Source organism: Phascolarctos cinereus, unplaced genomic scaffold, assembly GCF_003287225.1.
Source record: "Phascolarctos cinereus isolate Bilbo 61053 unplaced genomic scaffold, phaCin_HiC Scaffold_5;HRSCAF=322, whole genome shotgun sequence".
NCBI lineage: Eukaryota > Metazoa > Chordata > Mammalia > Diprotodontia > Phascolarctidae > Phascolarctos > Phascolarctos cinereus.
The window spans coordinates 378187859-378211943 of NW_027555958.1; the positions used below are offsets into that span (position 1 = coordinate 378187859).

A 24085-nucleotide genomic window follows, 5' to 3' on the forward strand; every position below is an offset into this window, starting at 1 on the left:
TGAAAGGTTTCACATTACCCTCTAGATATGGCCAACTGCTAATGCTGTATGTTAACAGTCAATGGGCCAATCAGATAAATGAAATTCCCAGGCAATCTCAAATATCCTTTATTTACTGATTTTTTTTCTAACTCTCTCTTCCACTGTCCTACACAAACTGCAAATACAGCAGCAAACTGGAGTACTACTTTTCCAGACCTCTTCTTCCTCAGTCCTGCTCTCCCTTCCCATCTTCAGAAGTAAAGTGTAGCTAGAGAAAGAAACTGCCTAAACAGTACCCAGAAAAGGGAGAAGCAAGGTTTTAAGTATGATCCTGGGTTATGAAGAGGTGACAGAAACCACCTACACCTCCCAAGGATTTCATTCCCAAAATTTCATTAATGGTTTTCCTCATGAACTTATGTATATATTTGTGCATTTTTTAAAATGTCCTTTTTCTCTTGCTCATTCTCATTGCTTCTACTTCTATCATTAGAAGAACATTTAATATTTTAGGTGATATCTATTCTAAGGCAAGAACTGCCCAGTGACAATATGATAAGTCTCTCTCCAGAGTTATACAGAGATAGTATATAGAATGAATGGCTCTCTGAGTTTGAAATATCCAATTTAGAGATTGCGTCATATCTAATATGGCCTTAGGAAAAATGAAATAAAATAACAGAGGCACAGACAAACCATTTAATGCCATAGTGCCTTCACACACACACACAACCAGGTAAGATGATGGAATCAAATCCATTCCCTTATTTTCACAAAAATCAATACAAATCTCCAACAATATCTAAAGAAGCACTAATACCTCTTGACTCTTTTGATAAGTATTCAGGTAGAAATAAGGAAAAAAGAAAGAGACAGTACTGGTGTATATTCTGCTGGAACTACATCCTTTGAAAATACAAGCTACACAAGTAGATGTTTTAATAAAAAGTATCCTACCTCAGAGGTAACTTCTGTATCTGTGTCATCACTTAAGCACTGAGAATCTTCAAGGTCATCAAATATCCTAACTTCAATCAACTGGGAATTAAAAAAAAACAAAACACAAAAACAACCTCATTAGCAAGATTTGCACAGTTAGCTTGTGGCACAGAACAGAATAACATCTAAATTGCACATACTGTTTTCGTCACTAGCACTACCAAGGGAACAGCTTGGACGGGATTCTAAGATAAGGCTCTGAACACCCCCTGCTGGCTTCTCAACAGCTGAATAGGACCCAAATATTCCCTCAGCATTGAAGATGGTGACAACAAAAGTCTGTCCCTTTACAGGAAATGGAAAGAGGCATTCTAATATTCACTAACAGATGACCTGTAATTTCTAAAGGCAAGGGACAACACCTTTATTCTGAACTTTTGGGGAAGTATTTACAAAAAATGATAAGAATCTAAAAACTAAAGTAGTTGTTTACTTTCATTCACTCTTCATATAGAAAAGTCTAACAAAGCCTTGGTATTCTAATAAAAAGATGCTCACAACAACCCGGCAATAGCAAAAAATCACAAATGCAATCACAACTTCTGATACACTCCACTGAAAGGACTCTAGCTTAAAGATAAAAAAGGGGGCAGCTAGGTGGCCCAGTGGATAGAGCACTGGCCTGGAGTCAGGAAGACCTGAGTTCAAATCCAGTATTAGACACCTAACACTCCTTAACTGTGTGACTCTGGACAAGTCACTTAATCCCAACTGCCTCACACACAAATTCAAAAAAAAAAAAAGGGACCTATCTATTAAAAAATATTTATAGTAGGGTTTTTTTAAGAGCGAAAAACTGACAGCAACTATATTTAAACCCAGTAACTAAAGAGTGTTTTTTTTTAATTGTGGCAAATTAATGTAACATTGTCACCAAAAAAAAATCAAATCAAAAGAAATAAGCAGACTTACATGATGGATTCAGAAGAGTATTTAGGAGGCAGATAGATGAGGCAGATAAGAATGCTGGATTTGGAGTCAGGAAGAAATGATTTCAAATCCTGCCTTAGATGCTTATTAATGGTGTGACCCTGGGTAAATTACTTAATCTCTCTCAGACTCAGTTTCCATATCTTAAAATATGGATAATAATAGCACCTACCTCCCAAGGTTGTTGCGAGGAATAAATGCAGTAACATATGTAAAGTGCTTTACAAATCTTAAGGTAAATGAGAACTAACATTATCATTCAAATCCAGATTTAGAGCCAGATAGAATCTAGGGTCATCTATTTAGTCCAATTTCTATTTTACAAAAGAGAAAACTGAAACTAAGAATAATGGGGTGACCTGCCCAAGGTCACACAGGTAATAAATGACAGAACTGTGATTGTACCCAGTCAGTCAAGCAACAAGCATCAAATAAGCATTTATGTTCCAGGAACTGAGCTAAGACAAAAGTCAAGTAGTCCCTGGCTTCAAGGAGCACGCATTCTGTTAGGGGGCAGTGGGCAACAGCACGTACATATATAAGCATGTAAAAATTAAATAGTGATTTGGAAGAAGGTACTATTAGGTGAGATCAAGTATAAGAGTTGAGCAGAGTGCTGAAGGAAATTCGGGATTCTAACAAGCCAGGGTCAGAGCAGACATTCCACGTACAGAGGACAGACAGCCCATACAAAGATATGAAAATGGAAGCTGAGAGTGTCATGGAAAAAGAACAATAAAAAAATTATTTGGCTATACCAGAGGTTACATATAATAATATGTAAAAGTAATAAGTAAAGAGGTGTAATGTGTGATAAAGTTGAAAAGGTAGGTTGAAAGACCATAAATGCCAAGAAAGGAGCCTACATTTTATCCTAGAGATACAAGGGAGCCACTAAGGGGAGTGACAGGTTCAGCTATGTAATTAAGGAGAACCAATTCAATAGCTATAGGGAAGACAGATTGTTGGGATTGGACAGATAGGAAGAAGAGAAAGACATGTTCTGTTTTAGACATGTTGAGCTGGAGATGACCTTTTTACATCCAGTTTGAAACGTACTTTGGCATTCAGAAATGTGGGCCTGGAGCTCAAGAGAGAAACATGCACTGCGTAATCTAGATAGAGGAGTCACTTGTATGGAGATGATGATGAATCCTGGGAAATGATGAGTTCACTAACTGAGAGCACAGAGACAGAAGAGAAGGTACCCTGGATACAGCCTTAAGAAATATCCACAGTTAAGAGGACAGGATAGGGATGATGAGCTAGCCAAAGACAATGAGAGGAGAGAGAAGAGAGGAACCAGATGAGAGGAGTGTTACAAAACCCAGAAAGGAGAGAGTTCCTGGGAGGAGACAATGTCAGAAGCACTAAATATTGCAGAGTTCAAGAAGGATGAGGACCAGATACAGCAATTCCCTTGCCACATCCAAAAGAGATCATTGGTAACTCTGGATAAAACAATTTCAGGTAAGTGATGAAGTTAAAAAAAAAAAGCCAGACTGAAAGTAGTTGAGAAATGAAGTAAGAGAAGTAGTAGATATAACATGCGAGGACAACTTTTTGTAAGAATTAGACTGCAAAAGGGAGAAAAAATATAAGAAAATAGGAGGGATGGTTGGAACTAGTGAGTTTTTTTTTCTTCCAAGATTGTGGAAGACTTGGAGGCAGCAGAGAAGGAACCAAAAGATAAGCAAAGACTAAATACTGGAGAGAGGATGATTATGAGAGTACTCTGCTGGAGAAGATGCAGGGGAGAGGATCAAAGATGCATGGAAAGAGATTTGCCTTGGTGGTAAGGAGCAAAGCCACCTCTTTGACAGAGATTGGAGTTAAAAAGAAAAAAGAGAAAGAATGGGGACTATGTCAAGGATTTTAGAGATTAAAAAGGAGGTAAAGAGTCCAAGATGAATGATCTCAACTTTCTTAGTAAAGTATAAGGAAGACTCTCAACTGAGAGAGTGGTGGGAGAGGATAGTGGTGAAGCTTGAGGAGAGAAGGGAAGGTACAGCTGCTGTGAAAAGTGGGATACAGCATCAATTAGGAAGAAGTACAAAGATTGCCTTACTGCACTGAAAGTCCAGTTGAGATTAAATAACCCATTTGTAGCGTACCCAGGTAGCACTGCTTGCCTTCCTCTACTAGAGCTCCATTTAGTAGCACATTAATAGGAACAAAGGTGGAGGAAGGTGAAGAATAATCCAGGAATGGGTCTGGAAAGCCATGAGTGGCACTAGACCAAGGAAACAAAGGATTCAAGAGAGGTGAAGACGGGGAAGGAAGGCAAGTAAAGCTATACCAGGGGATATAGAGAGGATGAAGAATAAGTTTAAGAAGGAAAAGACATATGGAGAGATAGATTGCTAGGTTATAAAGATAAAGGAATTTCAAAATTATAAAAAGTCAGGTCTGCTTGACTCTAAATCCAGAGCTTTTCATTTTAACCCCCAACCTGAACAGCATACACAGTCTTCAACTATATGGACAAAAGAGTCAAAAGGTAACGAACCTTTGGACAAATTCAGAATGGAGCACAGATAAGCCTATGATACATATATGCACATATTTCTTTACTTTTTATGCTTTTAATTGTTGTTTATAATTATTTTAAGAAAAAAAACTAAAAAAGTTTCTACTAAACTGAAAAATAATGATTATAGTTTGTGGTACAGTAAACAGAGCAGCTCAATTCAGAGTCCCAGGGATCAGAATGTCAATGTTAGGAATACTTTCGCATTTAATCCACATTTGCCAATGATAATCCTCCTCCCTATCTTAAGCATCTCTATGTCTTTTTGCAGCTTCCTGTCTCACCAGGCTAAGAACATAAGCATCTACACAAACAACTATCTTCCACAAAACTGAATTCCTGTGAAAATCATTTTTAAAATGAAATAAACAAAAGAAGAGTTGCATACATAAAGTTTATCTGGGGCATGATTTTCACTGGATCTTTCCTTTAAGGATAACTGGGGGATATGTTTCTCTTTCAAGGATGTTTCCTTGTGGCTGTTTAATTTCTCTGGTACCAAAAAATACTTTTCATTACTTAAAAGTCTACTTTGCCTCCTGACTAAGCTCTGTAGTATATGTGAATAGGTTTCCAGAAGGAAAATTACAGAAGAAAAGAATAGGTAAGCAGAGACAAGTGAGTTGCTGCTTTCTCCAAACTAATTTCCTGTTTGTAGCAGGCTATAATAAAATGAAGAGGGGTAAATTATGAAATTTTTTAAAAGCTTTATCTTCTGAGAGATGGGAAAAAGGAAAAATGCAAAATGAGAGGGCATTGTGTGAGTAAACCATCAACAACAATTTGCTGAAGACCTACTACGTGTAAGACACTTACTAGGCACTGGAGGTGCAAAGTGACTTAAGACATGGTCCATGACTTGAGGAAGCTTCTTTACAAAATGTGCACACATGAGATTAACAAGACAGTTTTCTAGGACAAACCTTTTTGTCACTCTCTTTCCCTCTTTCACTTGCTTGCTCAGTATCGGTAGCTTCAACTTTTACTGCAACATTTAGCTGCTCTGATCCTGACTCGTTCAAGAACCACAAGTCATCCGTAGTGTCCGAAACAATGGCAGTATCTATATCCTAAAGAATAAGAAGATGAAAGTGGATGAAAGTCAGGATGGGTATTAAGAAGTCCATCAGTGAGGCTGATGCCACCTAACTGGAACAACTTCTCCCTCTTAAGGAGGACGTGGCTTTCCTCACTGACCATTCATTCAATGAATTAACCACCTACTGTATTCTAATATTAGCCAAAGAAAATATTCAAAAGATGATGAGGGCAATGAATTCTCCACAGTAATAGAAGTAGTAAATTCTCACACTAACAGGCACTTGCTAAATTCAGTGGTGACTGTGTCTTATGGAGCAACCCCTAAGTGACATCCTTCTACTGAGACTGCTGCCATAAGACTAGAGAAACAATTTGGAAGATTTTGAAAGGTTGCAGCTCATAAAGATTTGCTCAACAAAATCTCCCTCCCACAAATGGCACTGCAAAAAGATGGAAACCATCCTTGTACTCCTTTAATAATCAATTAAATTTACTGATGAAAAATCAGGAGATAAATAATGAAGGCTCCCAAAGCCCTTTGCCCTGGCACTTTCTGAACTCCTAGAGGACATAAGGATGAGCATAAATAATCTAATTACCCAAACCAAATTAAATGTCTAGCTTTCTCCATGGAGTATTTTATTTCTGCATCAATCTACTGATGTTCTGTGTCTATTCTTTCCCTAGCACTCTTAAGAAGCACTTTGCTAAAAAGAGGTTAATGTGTCTATGCATTCAGACTATTGTACTCTCCAACAAAAAACAAAAAAAATACATGCTCCTGTCAAAAGATAGAAACAAATTTCATTCTTTCACTTCAACAAAAAAAAAACACCCTGAAATTACAAAAAAGAAAAAGCACAACCCCTACAAATTTGACAGGCATTTACCTGATTTGTCTGTAAGTCAGTTGAGCCATTACTTCTCGGCGTGTAGTTGTTTCTCAAGTTTCCTAAGAACCACCAAGGCAGGCCAGCCACATCCCATTCCTCAAACACAAGGTCTAGCCTAGGTGACTTGTTTGGGGTTAAATTTTCTGTGAAGTCTTCATCTACAGAAGCTGAATGAGAATGACAATGAATATACTACCTATGTACTAGTATAAAACTGAAGAACCTACAAGCAGCTAGACGGCACAGTGGATAGAGCACCAGTCCTGAAGTCAGGAGGACCTGAGTTCAAATCTGGCCTCAGACCAAACACTTGACATTAACTAGCTATGTGACCCTGAGTAAATCACTTAACCCCAATTGCCAAAAATAACAATAATAATAATAATAATAATCCCCACAACTTCTGTACAAAGTGGATAAGGAACAGGAATTAAGTTCCCACTGTTCAGATGAAATACTCATTAAATGATCTGCTCCAGGTCTTCAGTAATTTAATGATGGAGCAAAGAATATACTGTAGTGCTTCCAACTCCCTGTTCACTGCTACAATAATAATAATAATAATAATCCCCACAACTTCTGTACAAAGTGGATAAGGAACAGGAATTAAGTTCCCACTGTTCAGATGAAATACTCATTAAATGATCTGCTCCAGGTCTTCAGTAATTTAATGATGGAGCAAAGAATATACTGTAGTGCTTCCAACTCCCTGTTCACTGCTGTAACCTATAAGCCAGAAGTAGGCAATTTACAGCATGCCTAACCCTTTTTCTTCCTCTACATTCTCCCTACTCCAACCTTCTATATATTCTCCTTTTAAAAAAAGGTCAAACAAATCTTTTCACTTCCAATGCCTTTACCAATGCCCGAAGCTGCTTATAGAACCCATAGGTGATTTCTAAGCCTTCACTAGCACTCCTGGCACCCCAACTGGGGTGCATGTGAGAGCTCATCTGACTCATTCAGGTGTTAGAACACTTGAATTCAAGTCCTATCTCTACTACTTAGTAACCATGAATAAATTAAGCAAATTGAGTAAATCAAAGTTCTCTGAACTCTTATTTTTTTTGAAGTAAAATAAGATAAAAATTCACAGTTATGAGATTTTAAAAGAGCATATATATTAATATAATTATATACATATGAACAGACACTATAACTCTGAAAGACTACATAAATATAAATTACTCTTATTAACAAACAATGGCACTCCAATAAATAGGTCCCTACAGAAGCAAGGTAGACTTTTATGTAAAGCAATTTTTACACAATGTGAATGGACATGGAGAAGGAAGGAAAGCAGGAAGGAAGCCACAAGCCCTTGGAGGGAGAGGAGCCAGCACATGGTTCAAGGACACATGGGGGCCAGGGACAGAGAAACAAGAGCAAGAGGAGGAACAGGCAGGGGCAACATAGAGGGGAACCAAGAGGAAAAACACTTGAGGAAGCAGACACATGGAGGCTAGGGCCAGGCCCTCGGTACCCAAGTTCCAAAAGACAGAAGACAGACACACAGGAGCCAGACACATGGGCGAGTATGGCAAAGGTATCCTCTCTTAGGCTGGAGACTTCAAGGTAAGCCCTCATCAGGTGCTGTGGCAATCCTTCCCTCTGAGAGGTTTTTTGTTTGTTTGGGGTTTTTTGGGTGTGAAGAGGCCATGGAGCACTGATCTGAGAAGCAGGAATGGAGAGGGAGGAGGAGATAGGGAAAGGCGGGGGAGAGGGAGAGAGAGAGAGAGACAGGGAGTGCGAGCGCACAAGAGCGAGCCCACAGTATGGTAAAGTTAAAGTAGTTTTTTTTGGGGGGGGTGGGAATGCAGCTTTCTTTCAGATTTATGTAAAGCTGAATTTGTGTAATGTGAATTGACATAAAGCAAGACCTGTCTGTACACTTAAAACTCATGTTGGTCACTATATCAATGGGTCTAAAAATGACTATGAATTTAGTTGCTCCTTAGACATTTCTAATAGCAGTCAAAGTATCAAGTCAAAGTTAGCTACTACGACTATGCTATATTAGCCATCTTCCTCATATACGAAAATTTCACAATCCATTCTAAGGGCACCTATTCTGAGAGACTCAAAATGAACCATTCTTTTCTCTTGAGCTTCGGATTTATCTCAATTATCGAGCCATTTGCTCCCACTCTCAAAGGGTGAATGCTGAGGGGACTGCAAAGCACACATCCCCAGATATATAGCATGATGACAAATTAAGTTTCTGTATACTTCAAACATCCTCTTTAGAGTGTTTCTGCATCATAAAGGATCTATATAAAAAATAAACTTCTAAAGACAACACATTTAAAACTCCACTCCAAAAACTCCTGATAGGGCTTAAAGATTTCAATGATCACACACAATTCAGTTTATATTCTAATGCAATCTGTACAAAGGGGAAAAAAATTCAGAGCCTGATAATTTGAACATTCAAAATATCCTTCAGGAAGGTCTTTAATATTTTGATGACATTACTTAATAATTAGATGCACTACTGGGATTTAAATTGCCATTTCCTCCAAGTGTGTATTTATTTATGAGACCAAGTACCTGGATTAGGAACCATGTATGCTATAAAATACTTTCCATGTATATTTATGATCTGTAAATCTGTGCACATAAAATCATGACTCTGAAAGACTACTTAACATAATGGAGATTTTATCTGGTTTCCCACATCCTAGTTAAACTCAACCTGGGTTTTTCCAACCATACATACGATGTTACAGCAATGTTATTTGGTTATTAGAACCAAAGGTCTGAGAAACAGAAATCTTAGTCCCAACCCCTGTTAAGCTCCATAAACTTCAAATTCCCTGAAAACTGCCTTCCCCATCCATCAGGCAAGGCAAACCCCAATTCTAATCTGATCAAGTATAGGGAGAGAGTGCAAACAGAAGGCTGATTTGAAGTGAACTGAAATTGAAATGGCTGTAGAGTCTTAGGCCACATGGAGAGGGAAAATTCACTTGGTGACTTATGGGTGAATGGGAGACTACTAACTGCATGATGACCTTTCTTCTCCCATCATCCCAAAGTCCTAATAAAAAATCAATCTGAAAGCAGACTGCTAAGGAACACCCTAGCCTCTTCTGAAAAACTCAACTGGATCTAGGGCTATAAAAGAAGTTTAAAAAGAATGCTGTTTCAAAGAATAACAAGGAGATGATATGACATATCCCTTTGACCTCAGTGTTCTGGGAAAACTATATTAATAACGCACTCAGAAACTCATAGATGAGAGCTTCTAGAATAGCATTAATTCATTACAGTAAATGTCTATGTTATAGAGGAGGATTATTTTAGTTCTTCTACTTGAATGATGCAAGAACCCAGGATGTTATCAGCAAAGGTACAACCTTCAATGAAGGAAATTACAACCCCTCTATGACTTAGCAAATGGTCTTCAAGAATTGTCATGGTTGAAAAATTACTCACCTTGTTGCCAAACTGGTGGTAATTTTTTCCAAGACTTATCCAAGTCAGTCTCTGTACAAGATACCCAGTCTGTCAAGAATTACATATTCAAAGTCTTTGTAGTTTGGCAATACCTGCCAAAACTTATGCTCTGCTAATGCAGCCTTCCAGAGCCCAGAGTCACACCATGATACCACAATAAGGCATTGGAGGAGGATTCTTTCATAGGGTTATTTTTATAGCCCACAACAAGAGAATCCATTGCTTTAGTTTAAAACCTCACCTGATCTTGGATTTCTGCATTTACGCTGTGAGGTAGACAGAGCAGGAGCATCACCTTCTTCGGGTCCATTCCTGGGGCTAGAACTTCCCTCTGCACCTTGCTAAATGGAAGGAAGGAGAAAACCAACCAATGAGTGTGGTAGACTAGATTGGGCCAAGGGGATGTAGCAGTTCCATTCTGAGTCACCAGTAAAAGTGCAACACAATGGGTTATGCACAAGAAAGTGAACACTGAAGTAAACAACACTCACCTACATTCAGAAAGTCAGTTTATCTTCCCTAACCCCACCATGAGTGGAGCCGGGAAGTCCCAAACCTGAGGAAAATCTCAGCTGAAAAAGAGGCCAAAAACGATCATTCTGAACAATCTGTCAGCACCTAGCCTCCTTCTAGCCTACTACTAAAATAAAGGAAGTGTCTCCTAGGAGATTGATTCAATGAACATAAAATCAAGATTATAGTAACAGGTTTGGGGAAAACTACAAGAAACTGCCTGATTGGTACTTACTTGCACATAAGATGTTTCAATTCCAGTAAAGCAGTTTGTTCAGAACACATGCGCATACACACATACACAAACTCAAAAGAAAGTGTAAACTAGAAGGAGTAAAGATAAGAAGTGCTACATCCCAAGAAAGACTCAGAGACTGGAACTCTGTTATGGGCAGAACAGAGAAGGTTCACTCTGTCCTTGGTCTGTAGACTCCCAAGAACTTTACCTGTCAAGTTTGACTACAAGGAGGAAAGGTTTTGGGAGCCCAAGATCCAGAGGTACAGAGAAGGGGCCACTCTGTACAACAAAAGAAGTCACCAGTTGGTGATTTTACCTTCAGTTGATCCTGGCTTGGAATATCCATACTCTGATCCTGTGCGAGAGCGAGAGTCTGTGCAGCATCTAGATGGTAAGTAAAACAAAAGGAAAAAAACCTTCCCTGGTAATAACCATTCTTTCCACACAAAAAAAAGGACCTCAGCAAGCATTCCTGGAGCCGGACTTGGCCCTTACAAGTGTAGGCCTCCATGATGACTGCATAATGCTTTCATTAGCAGGGAGAGAAGAATCAAAGACAAGGAAGCTAGATCAAGATGGGCCTGGTTAAAAACGAAGTAGAAAGTATAATTTGGGGGGAGGAGAGAGGGGAAGGAAGAGGAGATGCTTTACTTAAGTAAGATGGCTACAAGTGTTCTTCTACAATAAGTTCCCAAATTTCTCTACGAAATTTTGAAAACATGGCTACAATCAGAAATAGAACTCTTAAAATGTCATAGAGAACTCTTTAAGAGCTTCTTCACATGTGGTTTCACCATATTTTTTAATCAAACTGCCAAATCTGTAAAGGTCTACAACAAATCTGAAAACAAATCTCTCCACTTCCTTCATTACAAATAAGCATACTTATCCAATACAGTACCAGTGATACTTATGAGTATAATAAGCTGGTTATTTGACAACTACAACAGTGTTCATGAATTGATGTAAGATTATAGGTGCCTAAAACATGGCATTAATTACCCTGGTCACTATGTGTGTTCAAAAAAAGGGGCAAAGTAAGCAGATGAAAGACTTTATCAAGGTGAATAAATTATAATAACCATAGTGAGACTACTGTTTAGGGACTAAATCATTCTAAAGGAAAAATGCATTTCAAAGACTCCAACACTTGGAAATCTTGCAAACACTAAAGGAGACAGAAATAAAGCCTGGGCAAAATAAGGAACAAGGGAAGGAATCAAAGAAATAACATTGGTTCTGAAGTCAAAGGCCCTAGATTCAGATCTCACCTCTAATGCTTACTTCCTACTGCATAACCCTAGGCAAAGCATTTCGTTTCCTCACCTGTAAGATGAGGGGGGCTGGACTAAATAGCCTCTGTGGCCACTACCAGCTCTAGAGTTATGATCCTATGATCCTATGAAGATACTACCCAGAAGTACTTGTTATGGAGACCCATACGTACACCTCAGTTACAATGAGAATGGCTCTTAGCATGGTCATATCCATCCTCATTACACAATCATTGACAACCTTACTTATTTCAGGACTGCCAAAGAAAGACTAAAGATCTTTCAATCTTAACTCAGCTGACAATACAGATGTTGGTACAAAGCAGAACTCTCCAAAACTGCTACAGTTCCGTTAATTTTTTAAGTAAAGAGACATGCTTTGTAGGTTAAAAAAAAAATGTTTAAAGACAGAAGATGAAGGGGTCAAAACACGATTGGTCCTTTTGAGAAAAGCTTTGCTAATATATACTGTCCTTTAACGAGAAGTTCAAGTTAGGATACCACACAGATGTAGAGCTGGTTAGACAATTACTCTAAGGTGTAGCTCCAAAACAGCTACTTATTTCTGTTAAAGCAACTGGCAGAACAAAACAATGTAGAAATCACGTCTAGGAAAATTAACATGCAAAGAATGGAAGTATCAAATAAATGCCCAGACCTGCCACACCTGATTCCTTTTATTATCCTACTCAAACACACAGAAGATTTTTAATGGAACAAATTTCTTCAAAATAATAGCATTCCCACAAGCAGTACTGACGATGATAATGACAATGATGTTTGGGAGAGGGGTTACATCTGCTCTACTCTCTGTACTTTTACAAAATAAACAGTGTTTTATGACAAAAAAATTAAAAAAATAAACAAGAATTGAACATCTCTGATAAAAAAAAAAAACGGACGGACTCCAAAAAAACAACAAAAAATAATAGCATTCTCTTCAATCAAAACAAAAGGTATATCCCAGGAGGTGAAACGTGCTTCACAAAAGCTGTGGAGGTAAAGGAAGGAAGAAAGAGATTTCCTTTCATTTCTTTTACTAATGGAAAATGCAATATCCAATCCATTTAAGTTAACAGAAATAGCCAAAGGAAAGTTCATTCACAAAAGTGCAATTGCTATTAGAAGGGCAATCACAAAAACATTTTGAGGCAAATTCTGTCACTGGATGAAAAGATTATGTAGTGATAGCATTTATGGCAAGCTAACTCCTACAAAATTAGTATGAAATAACAAATGAAGTAAAAAAAAAACCAGGAGGACTTTAAACAGATATATATCTGTGTGTGTCTATGTATAGACAGATCTAGATATAGAGACATATGTATTCTATTATTGTTATAATTCAATTGTTAGACACAAAGTCTATTGATTTCCAGGGTATCTACTGAAATACCAGAAATTTATTGCTACGTTCCCCTCTTTTAGTGCTCAAAGAAACGTAGATTTTACAGCTACAGAAGCTGAACTACAAGTAATTAAATTTCAAGAATGTGGCCATTTCATTTACAAGGCCTTCCTGAACTTTGATTTGAGAAATGTCCCAGTGAGTCCAAGAGGACTCCAAAGTTTATTTGCAGAATATAAGAACTAAAATTCACATATTTAGATTTGAAATAGTTCAAAGTGTTTTCCCTTATTTCTAAGCAAGCACAATCATTGGAGATGGATGACTACCAACCTACTTATTGCTATAAACTATCAAAACAAGATAAAATTTCAGAGATTCACACAACTGGGATAGATTTCTTTAGAGGACAAAGCTTCAAAAATCTTCAGACTTTCCCAATTTGAGACGAGCTCAAACAATAGGTGAAAATCTGGGAGTAGAGGGTTAACAAAATTGTTCTGTAAATTTTACATTCCTAGAAATGATAAAGTACAAACACCCAGTTCTTTTTTTTTTTAAGTGAAGCAATTTGGGTTAAGTGACTTGCCCAGAGCCACACAGCTAGTGAGTGTTATGTGTTTGAGACTGGATTTGAACTCAGGTCCTCGACTCCAAAGCCGGTGCTCTATCCACTGCAACACCTAGCTGCCCCAAGGACCCCGTTCTTAATTATGTCTAATTCACTCGCTCAACCCTAGGACCTTGTCATTTTCTTGACAAATATAGTCAACACACACACACACACACACACACACACACACACACACACATAATTTCCTGCAAATACTTTATCAACAACATTGGAAGAGTAAATATATCATAATCAAGAAAAAAGTTAAACAAACTGGCACTTGAATACATGGCAGTAACATTTTAAAAAGTGATATATCCCTTCTAATCATTCTCATATGATTTCATTCATATTCCTCCTTTCCTATTACTTACCCTAATCAAGTCACTGCTGTACTATGTGTGGGTATATATTATATATATACACATATATATGTTCTGACAAAAGAGGATGGACATACCTGTGACAGTTGCAGTAACCAGGTTCTTTCTTAGCATGTCATAAAGGGGGCTGTTAAGAGATAAAGGAAAAAATTAAACACTGAAAAAACATACTCAGATTTCTATAGTTCTCAGAACTCTCAAAGTGCTTTTTATCACATGTTATTATTTCTCTCCATATGAGGCAGGGAGATGCTGCATCATTATTCCTATTTAACTGATACAGAAAAAGATCTATGAGAGAGAAACTAGTAAGTTCGATTCCTGTAGCTTGCCAACCTAAATAAAGATTACTTCACGGAAGAATCAGTTCTTGCCTTCCTAGTTTTAAATTTGAATTAAGCAAATCCCCATTACAATTCCAAGATAAGGGGCAGCTAGGTGGCGCAGTAGATAGAGCTCTGGCCTTGAAGTCAGGAGAACCCAAGTTCAAATCCAATCTCAGACTCTTGACGCTTACTAGCTGTGTGACCCTGGGCAGGTCACTTAACCCCAACTGCCTCACCAAAACAGAAAACAACAACAACAACAACAACCCAATTCTAAGATAAGATGGATTCAGAAGGGGTAGATATTACTACATAGAGAGAAAAGAATGTGGACTTCTCAAGTCCTGATGGCTTGTGGACACAGGACCACATATCACACAGTTTGTGGACAAACCCTCGGAGGCGAACCTTGAATCTTCTTACCTCGGATCTTTCACAGAGAAACTTTGAAGTCCTAGCAGCTCTCCTAGAAGATCTCCACCACAATATACCATGTGCTGTTCTTGCTGATCATAAAGCTGCTTCACCATTATATACTGGCCTAGATAATGCATGACCTGCAAGGGGATAAAACAGCAAAACAACATCTGTCCAGATACTCCCTAAAATTCAACATTCATTTTTATAGGAGATGAGGGATATCTACTGAGGAATGTCAACATCAGTATTTTTGAGGACCTCAGTGACAGAGTAAAAAAAATCTCAGAATATCAGAACATGATTGGTTCTAGCTGCAATAAAATGAGAGCTCCATGAGGGTGAGAGTGGTTTCAGTACCCTGTTCCCAGTATAGTACTTTGTACTCAGTAGTGACTCAATAGATATTTAAATCCCTTCCTATCCTGACACCACCCAGTTTCCATCCCTATCATTCTGCCCCTCCACTCACTTTCAACATTCCTTCTACATTGCTCTCTCCCTCCACATTGGCAACCCCTCAGACCTGGAAAGCTGCTCCTCTTCATCTCCACCTCTTGGAATCACGCCTCAGCTCCAGTGTTGCCTTCTGCAGGGGGCCTTCCCTGTCCCACCAGCTCTTGGTGCCTTCTCCCCTAAAATCATCTGGTACTTGCTCTGTATATACCTAAATATATGCCTCATCACGAGTCCTTCAGGATTATCTTGGATCACTGTATTGCTGAGAATAGCCAAGTCACTCACACTTCCTCATCGTGCACTATTGCTGTTACTGTGCACAATGCTTCTCCTGGTTCTGCTCACTTCACTTTGTATCAGTTCACATAAATCTTTTCAAGTTTTTCTGAAATGATCTTGCTTGTCATTTCTTATAGCACAATAACATTCCATCACAATCATATACCACAACTTGTTCAGCCATTCCCCAGATGATGGGCATCCCCCTCAATCTCCAATTCTTAGCTACCACAAAGAGCTGCTATAAATATTTTTGTACAACTAGGTCCTTTTCCCCTTTTTTGGATATCTTTGGGATACAGATCTAACATACACTCCATCTTTTAAAAAGATTAAGAAAGCACTTTTCTAGCCACCCTAGCCTAAAGCCTTTGGACTGATCTGCATAAGAAACTTTTATCCTCTGAAACAAAGCCCTACACTGAAATCTTTTTATATCTTTCTTACAGAAGACCTAACTAGTTCCTAATCCATCCTTCTTGAAGTGATTTAAAATAATCTTTAGACCAAGGGAAGGAAGTCTCCAGTTTACTTCTGACCAAGTAGAACTAAGAATCTTCAAAGCAGAATTCTTCACCTTTTTTTGTGTTTCCCATAAAATATTTTAAGAAATAAGTTCCAGAACCCCAGGCTAAGAAGTTCTGCCTCCGAGGGAATGAATATCCAAAGAGACTGAATAATTTTATGAAAATTATTCAGAATGCACCAACACATTAAGTTACTACTGTTCTGGGACTATTACCTAAATTTTGAACTTTTACTTAACCCCAAGTGTGGAATTTTATTTATTGGAGATTATAAATTAACACCCCAAAATGGTTTGTATTAGGAATTTTCAAATTTCTAACATGGGCATAGGGAACTCTGCCCATCTTTGGACCTCTATTTCTCTAATATCTAGAATGTGTTTAATCTAAATGAATAAAAACTGTAGTTTTTTCTAGTAGTTTTGTGCCTAAAATGCATATTATGGAATTTTTTTCTCCATCTTAACTTATTCTAGTCAGCTAGAATCATAGCACTTAGATGGAACATTATCTAGTCCAGCACCTTCATTGTACAATAGTTTCAATAAAATGAAAAAAAAGAAGGAAAACTACAGAAGAGGAAACACTAAAGCCTTAAAGAAGTCTGAAGAAGGTTAGAATCTTATACATGTGATCTTCTACCATTTTTTTCCTGGAACTGTAGACTACATAATTACCTCTGTCACACCAAAACCATTTTCTTAGTGCTAATAAGCTCAGTGATCTTCCAAATAAAAGGCTCCACATACAAGGAAATCTTACTTAGAAGGTCTTCTGTCTTCTCAACCTCACTCTTGATACCTAACTTAGGGATGACAAACTATATCTTGAATATATGGAGACTACTTTAACAGAATCATGTTCCTTTAAATAACAGCATTCCCTTCAATCAAAAAAAAATCTATAGCAAATGAATATACTTAAGTTCAGCATGCAATTACTTAAAAATTCACTCTACTTTGCAGCATTTCACCTGAGTAACAAAATAGAAGGAAAATAGACAAATACATTAACTATAATCAAAAAGTTATGACCAAAAAAAATTTTTAAAAATCTTGACTTGAAAGAAATGATAAATGCCTCTTATAGAATGAGGTTTATCTGACATGATTAGTGCATTGATTCATTTTGCTTAACTGAACTTTTTTGGTACTTGGGAAGAGTCTCTAACAGGCAAGAGAGATACTGGTTAATGAAAGCAATATTTTTAAAAAGAACATCAATAAAATAATTTAAAATTATAAGTAAAATAAATCCTATACTCTCACTACTCATTTTAGCTTAGTGCTGCTTTATTTTACAGATTTAAGTTTAGCAATCAGTAACACAAAATTAAAGCAACTAAAAAGTAAGTGATTTGCCCAGGTATCAGGCAAAAAACCAAAAACCAGCAGTAACAATGCTTCATTAAGTCCATTTATATCCTCAGCCAGGTAGAACTCATAAGCAGAGTAAAGTACGTATTATGAATCATTTATGCCCATACACCTCTGCAACTTAATTTGCTGAGCCTAAGGGAACTGTCAATAACTACCTCATTATCATGTTGGACATCTGCACAGACAATCCCCTAAAGCTACTCTCATTACATTGGATAAGTGATGCTACAATATGCCTTTTTCCAAGATACGTGCCCCAAAGTACTAATTGAAATAGTTACTAAGTAGCCTAAACAAAGAGAAAGGAAAATGAGTGACCAAAGGAAGACATCCAAAGACACTACATGTGTCAAATTGTGAGGAAGAGAACTTGTCCAGAACACAGAGCAGGCTTCTCTAATAATATTGTTACGGAAATGCATACTTTTCAAAATACTTTCTCCTCAATTACTTTATTTGATTCTGACAACAATCCTCTGAATCAGACAGGTCAAGCAGTATTAACCTTATTGCAAAGAACAGGAACTGAGGTCCAAAGCGATGTACTCACTGGCCCAAGAAAAAGCAGCGTGGCATTCTAGACAGAGAGGTGGCCTTGGACAAAGAGAGGGGGTTTTGTGAGTCACAAAAAGCCTTAGTTTGGAGCATCTAGATGGCACAGTGGATAGAGCACCGGCCCTGAAGTCAGGAATACCTGAGTTCAAATCTGGCCTCAGACCTAACACTTGACACTTACTAGCTGTGTGACCCTGGGCAAATCACTTAACCCCAACTGCCTAAAAAAAAAAAAAACTTAGTTCATCTCCTGCACAGACCAAGCTGTGTGACAGTGAACAAGTCCCTTCATCTCTCTAACTCTGCTCCTCATTCACAAAATGGTCATAATACTACCTGTAGTACCTTTCAGTACTGTTTGTCATGAGGCTTAAATTAGATTATATGCCTAAAGTATTTTGCAAATTTCAGACATATAAATGCCAGTTATTATTTTAATACAATAAGCTGATGACAAAACTGGAACTAGAACACAAGTGTACCAACATATTGCAGGGCTCCTAACTATTCTGTTGCCTCAATGCACTTACCATTAAGTGCACTGACAGGAGATTCTAGGAAACCATTAAATGTTGATGTGCTAACATTAAATTGAATTGCTATGGCCCTATGTATTTCTTGATCAGTTTCCTGTTGACCTGAATGCCCAACAAGTGTTTTCTCACCAACAGAATGTAATCTCCTGTTATGTGGGGGGAATGAGGCCCACAAAATCGTTTAACCAAAAAAAGAGTACTTATATTTGAAAGGCTGAGTGTCATTGCTGTAAAACAACACTGGTATAAAAACTGAAGGTTTAGGAAGGGTTCTAAGACAGTGTTTTCTTAATTTCCCTTTTTTAATTGAAGTCTTTTGTTTTGATCACATTCCTCTTGAAATATATCTATAATTATGTCTTCCAACCAAACCCTACCTAATAACAAAAATTTTGAAAGGACAAAAAAAAAATCATTTCAACAAAACTCAAAACTAACACACAGGCCTGTATATTCAATATTACCTGTCCATAGTCCCCCAACCCTGCAATGAATGGAAAGAGAGTTCTTTTCTCAACTCTTCTCTGTGTCAAAGCTTCATCATTTTAATTATAAAGCATTTGATTTATTTTTACTGTTATTTCTGGCAAAGAACTTTCAACTAAACATGAGACTTTGATAGACCAACAAGGCTACTATAGTGTTTAGATTCTCAAAGACAAAATCAAGGGGCAGCTAGGTGGTGAAGTGGATAGAGCACCAGCCCTGAAGTCAGGAGGACCTGAGTTCAAATCCGGCCTCACACCAAACACTTGACACTTAACTAGCTGTGTGACCCTAGGCAAGTCACTTAACCCCAACTGCCTAAAAAGCAAAAAAAAAAAAAATTAAAGACATAATCATGTTAGAATTTAGGAAATGGTATAAAAAAGCTTATTCAAAATCTAGCCCTTCTGGAAGGTAATTATATCAAATTGGAAATACCTTTAAACTTGGGGGAAGAAGGAGAGTGGTAAGATTGGGAGAGGAGAAAAAGAGACTGATAATCATAAAAAAAAAAAAAGTAATCGTTACTCTCAAGAGCTGACAGGGCAAAGAGAAAATATTCCAAGTGGTCTTAAAAAAAAAAAACACCTTTACATCAAAGAACTCTAGTAAAAATCATGCAAAACCACCTATCAGCAACAAGAAAGGAAATATGGGAAGAAAAGGGGAACATGTCTTGCACACAAGAAAAATGTATACAGAATGTTGACCTTAAGTCTGAGGATGGAGGAAGATGGGGAATTTTCACAGAATTAATTTCCAAGCACTATATTTAAGAAACCCAGAACTGGGCAAAAGTCTTTGAAAGGCAAACACATGAGACATTCCAGTATAGTAAAAATTGTAACATTATCCAAATTACTCTATAGATTTAGTGCTTTACTAATCAAACTACCAAAGTAATTAGACAATTTTTAAAAAATGATTTGGAGGCCTTCTAGGGCTGTATCCCAAAGAGATCATAAAAATGGCAAAAGGCCCCATATGTACAAAAATATTTATAGCAGCTCTTTCTGTAGTAGCAAAGAATTGGAAATTGAGGGGATGCCCGTCAACTGGGGAATGTCTGAACAAGTTGTGGTATATGAATGTAATGGAATACTATTGTGCAAATAAGAAATGATGAGCAAGTGGACTTCAGAAAAACTCTGAAAGACTTGTATGGACTAATGCTGAGTGACGTGAGCAGAATCAGAACATTGTACACAGTTAACAGTCACACTGTGCAATGACTAACGTTGATAGACTTAGCTCTTCTCAGCAATGCAAGGATCTAAGACATCTCCAAAAGTCTCATGATGGAAAATGCTAGCCACATTCCGAGAAAGAACTATTGAGTCTGAATGCAGACTGAAGCACACTATTTGCCTTTTTTCCTTCCATTTTGTTTTTTTTCTTCTTTCTTGTGGTTCCTCCTATTGGTTCCAATTCTTCTTCAAAACATGACTAATGTGAGGATATGTTTAGTAGGAATGTATACGTATAGCCTATGTTGGATTCCATGCCACCTTGGGAAGGGAGGTAGGGAGTGAGGGGTAGAAAATTTAAAATTCAAAAGCTTATAGACAGGCAGCTAGGTAGAGCACTGGCTAGAGCACTGGCCCTAGAGTCAGGAGGATGTGAGTTCAAATCCAGCCTCAGACATTTGACACTGATTTTGTGACCTCGGGCAAGTCACTTAACCCCATTGCCTAGTTTAAAAAAAAAGCTTACAGAAGTGAATGCTGAAAACTAAAATAAATTAATTAATTTTTAAAAAATGATTTGGAGGAATAGAAATTTAAGAATATCCAAGGAAATAATGAAAAAATGGTAGGAAGGAGAGAGGCTTAACACCACCAGATTTCATTACACACTACAAAGCAGCAATTAACAAAATTATCTGCCACTGGATTAAAAAATGGAAAAGGATATCAGTGGAATAGGTTAAATAAACAAGACCTACAAACAAATGCAACTAGCTTTTGATAAATCCAAGAGCACAAGCTACAGGAGAAGAGGTTCTTCATTAGATAAGATTAATAATAATAACAATAGGGGCAGCTTAGGTGGTGCAGTAGCTAGAACACCGGCCTAGGATTCAGGAGGACCTGAGCTAAAATCCGGCCTCAGACACCTGACACTTACTAGCTGTGTGACCCTGGGCAAGTCACTTAATCCCATTGCCTAGCCAAAAATAATAATAATAATAATAATAACAACAACAACAATAATGATAGCTAATATATACATTGTGCTCTAAGGTTTGCAAAGAGCTTTACACAGGTAACTCATTTGATCCTCACAATAACCCTGTGAGGTACGTGACTATTATCTCCATTTTATACATGAGCAAACTGAGACACAGAGAGGTTAAGTTACTTGCCTAGGGTCACAGAGCTAGTGTCTGCAGGAGGATTAGAATTCAGGTCTTCCTGTACCACCTAGCTGCCTATATAACTACTGGTAACAATAAAGAAGCTTAACATATAGCATATGAATGTACTGCTCATAGAGCCATGAACCAATTCAACCATTTTGAAAAGCAATTTGGAACTGTGCCCAAAAAGCCACTAAAACTGTGCACACTCCTTGACCTCAAAATAACACTACTAGGCCTTTACCTCAAATACATCAAAGAAAGAAGAAAAAGTTCTACGCATACATAAATATTTATAGCAGCTCTTTTGTAACAGCAAATAATAGGGAACTAAGAGGGTACCTATCAATTGGGGAATGGATAAATAAGTTATGGTATATGAATGCAATGGAATACTATTGTGCCATAAAAAATTATAAAAGGGGATGTTTCCATGAAACCTGGGTTAGACATGCATTTAGAATGAAGTGAACAGATCAAGGAGAATAATAACAATATTGTTTAAAAAAAAAAAAAGAACTCTTGATCAACACCATGATTCCAGCAGACCTATGATAAAGCATGCTACCCACCTCCTAACAGACAGAAAGGTGATAGGCTCAGGATGCAGAACAAGACATGTGCTTTCAGACATGGCCAAGGCAAAAATGTGTTTTATCTCACTATATTTGTTACAAAGGTTTCGTTTTTCTTTTTGGCACGGAAGTAATATGAGGAGTGGGAGACAAAATAAACTACTGTTCATTAAAAAAAAATTTTTTTTAATTAAAAAAAGCCTAACCAAAAAATCTTTAGTTCAGTATTTTATACCTTCTACCACAACAAATTCCAAATGGATAAATATCATAAATACATAAAGTTATATAATTTTAAAAAAACTAGAGAGAAAAGAGAGCTCTTTCACAACTTCATAATCATGAGAGATGAAACCTTCTATTCTCGACTAATTTTTATTCTCTGCTAGGAATGAAAATTCTACACTATTTTCTACTCTATTCTATTTTTCCACTAGGGAAAAAATTCATAATCAAACATAAGACAGAAAATATCATGAAATACAAAATAGACAATCATTGTATAAAACTAAAAAGCTTCTGTACAAATAAAAACCGATCCATCTGATGAAAAAATACAAACCTGGGGAAAACTGCATTAAAAAATTCTAATAAACGTCTGATAGCTAAAAACTGTAGGAAATGACAAAAGTATACATGACTAAGAACCACTCCCTAAGCAACAGTCAGATACTAACAATTATTATCTCATTTAAAAAAAGACTTGAAAAATTTTCGAAATCCCTATGAAGAGACATACTAAAACAATCCTGAAGCATTAATCCCCTACCCTATTCCCCAACTATTAAGCTGCAAAGATACTAAAAAGATGGAAAACTCATTGTTGAAAATCATGCTTGCTAATTCATTAGTTGTAGAGCTATATTTGAATTGGTTCAATACTCCTGGAAAACAATCTCAAATTATGCAATTAGTTTCTAATTTGTTCATACCCTTCAAGAGATTTCTCTACCGAGATCATCACACAGAAAGTAAGTTACAGAAAGGTAAGAACCCTATTTACACACATGACCATAAGAGCCTACTGGTGATAACAAAAGGCCCTCAAACTTGAGAAATGCTTTACAAATTAAGGTATGTGAATGAAATGGAATATTACTGCAATATAAGGAATAATGAAGAACCCAGAGGAACCTGAGAAGACCTACAAAAGGATACACTAAATAAAGTTAATGGAACCAAAACAACAGTATATGCAATGAGTACGATGGAGAAGCAACAACTCTGGCCAAATGCAAGAGCATCTTGTCAGTTAAATGACACATGCCTCCTCTAGATTAACAATAAGTAAATTAACTTTCTCCAAGAATGTGCTCTCAAACAGTTTGTTTGGAACTGTTTTGCTGTGTCAAAACAAAATGTTTCAGTAAATTAGAGACACATACACATAATTTTTTTCCATTCAATGGAAGATCTTTACTATGCTATGTGTGGACTTCTAACACTGATTAACATTTTAACACTAAGCCCTCAACCACTTAAAAGCATTCAATTTGTTTTTGCAAAAAAAAAAAATTTAGACGCTAAATAAGTTATTTAAATGCATAAGTGTTTAAAATAAGTCACAGGGTTCTGCAGGAATATCTGACACAGTTATAATGAAAAACTACTGCATTTAATTCCTGGCTGGCAGGATACCCTGTAAATCAGTGACAGTGTCATTTTTTTAATCTTGTACACACTTTGCATTTTAATCTTAAAATAAATGAATTCACAGTGAATCTTACATTTAGCTGACAACACACTTCAAAAAGAGCTCTAGAGGAAAAAATTTATAATGAAATACAACTTGAACTTAAGTGTTTAAAAGACAGCAGAAGCTGCTACTCCAGCATCTCAAAACTACAACTCTTGATTTAAATCTTCTCCCCTTCCCATGATGTGTCCTGAAAATATCTGTTACACAGTAATCTAGATTGTCTAAAAGTATATACAGTGAGCTGCTAAAAGAATCAGACACTAATTCATATCCCGGTTTCCACTG

The 24085-nt window shown here is 37.1% G+C and overlaps 1 protein-coding gene across 7 annotated transcripts in view; it reads right to left on the minus strand.

Moving 5' to 3' along the window:
• The window catches only part of MDM4 (MDM4 regulator of p53), a 73316-nt gene that overhangs the window by 9925 nt on the left and 39306 nt on the right, over positions 1 to 24085 (minus strand). For 5 of the 7 annotated variants that reach the window (XM_078156386.1, XM_021002915.2, XM_021002916.2 and 2 more), the window contains 7 exons: positions 14953 to 15086; positions 14281 to 14330; positions 10902 to 10969; positions 10076 to 10175; positions 6373 to 6542; positions 5365 to 5511; positions 940 to 1020 (listed from right to left, as the gene is read on the minus strand). In XM_078156386.1, the coding sequence (XP_078012512.1) occupies positions 940 to 1020; positions 5365 to 5511; positions 6373 to 6542; positions 10076 to 10175; positions 10902 to 10969; positions 14281 to 14330; positions 14953 to 15086 (750 nt within the window). Of the gene's footprint in view, positions 1 to 939; positions 1021 to 5364; positions 5512 to 6372; positions 6543 to 10075; positions 10176 to 10901; positions 10970 to 12518; positions 12851 to 14280; positions 14331 to 14952; positions 15087 to 24085 lie in introns of those variants that run through there. The other 2 variants (XR_002327662.2, XM_021002918.2) reach the window with 2 other exon arrangements.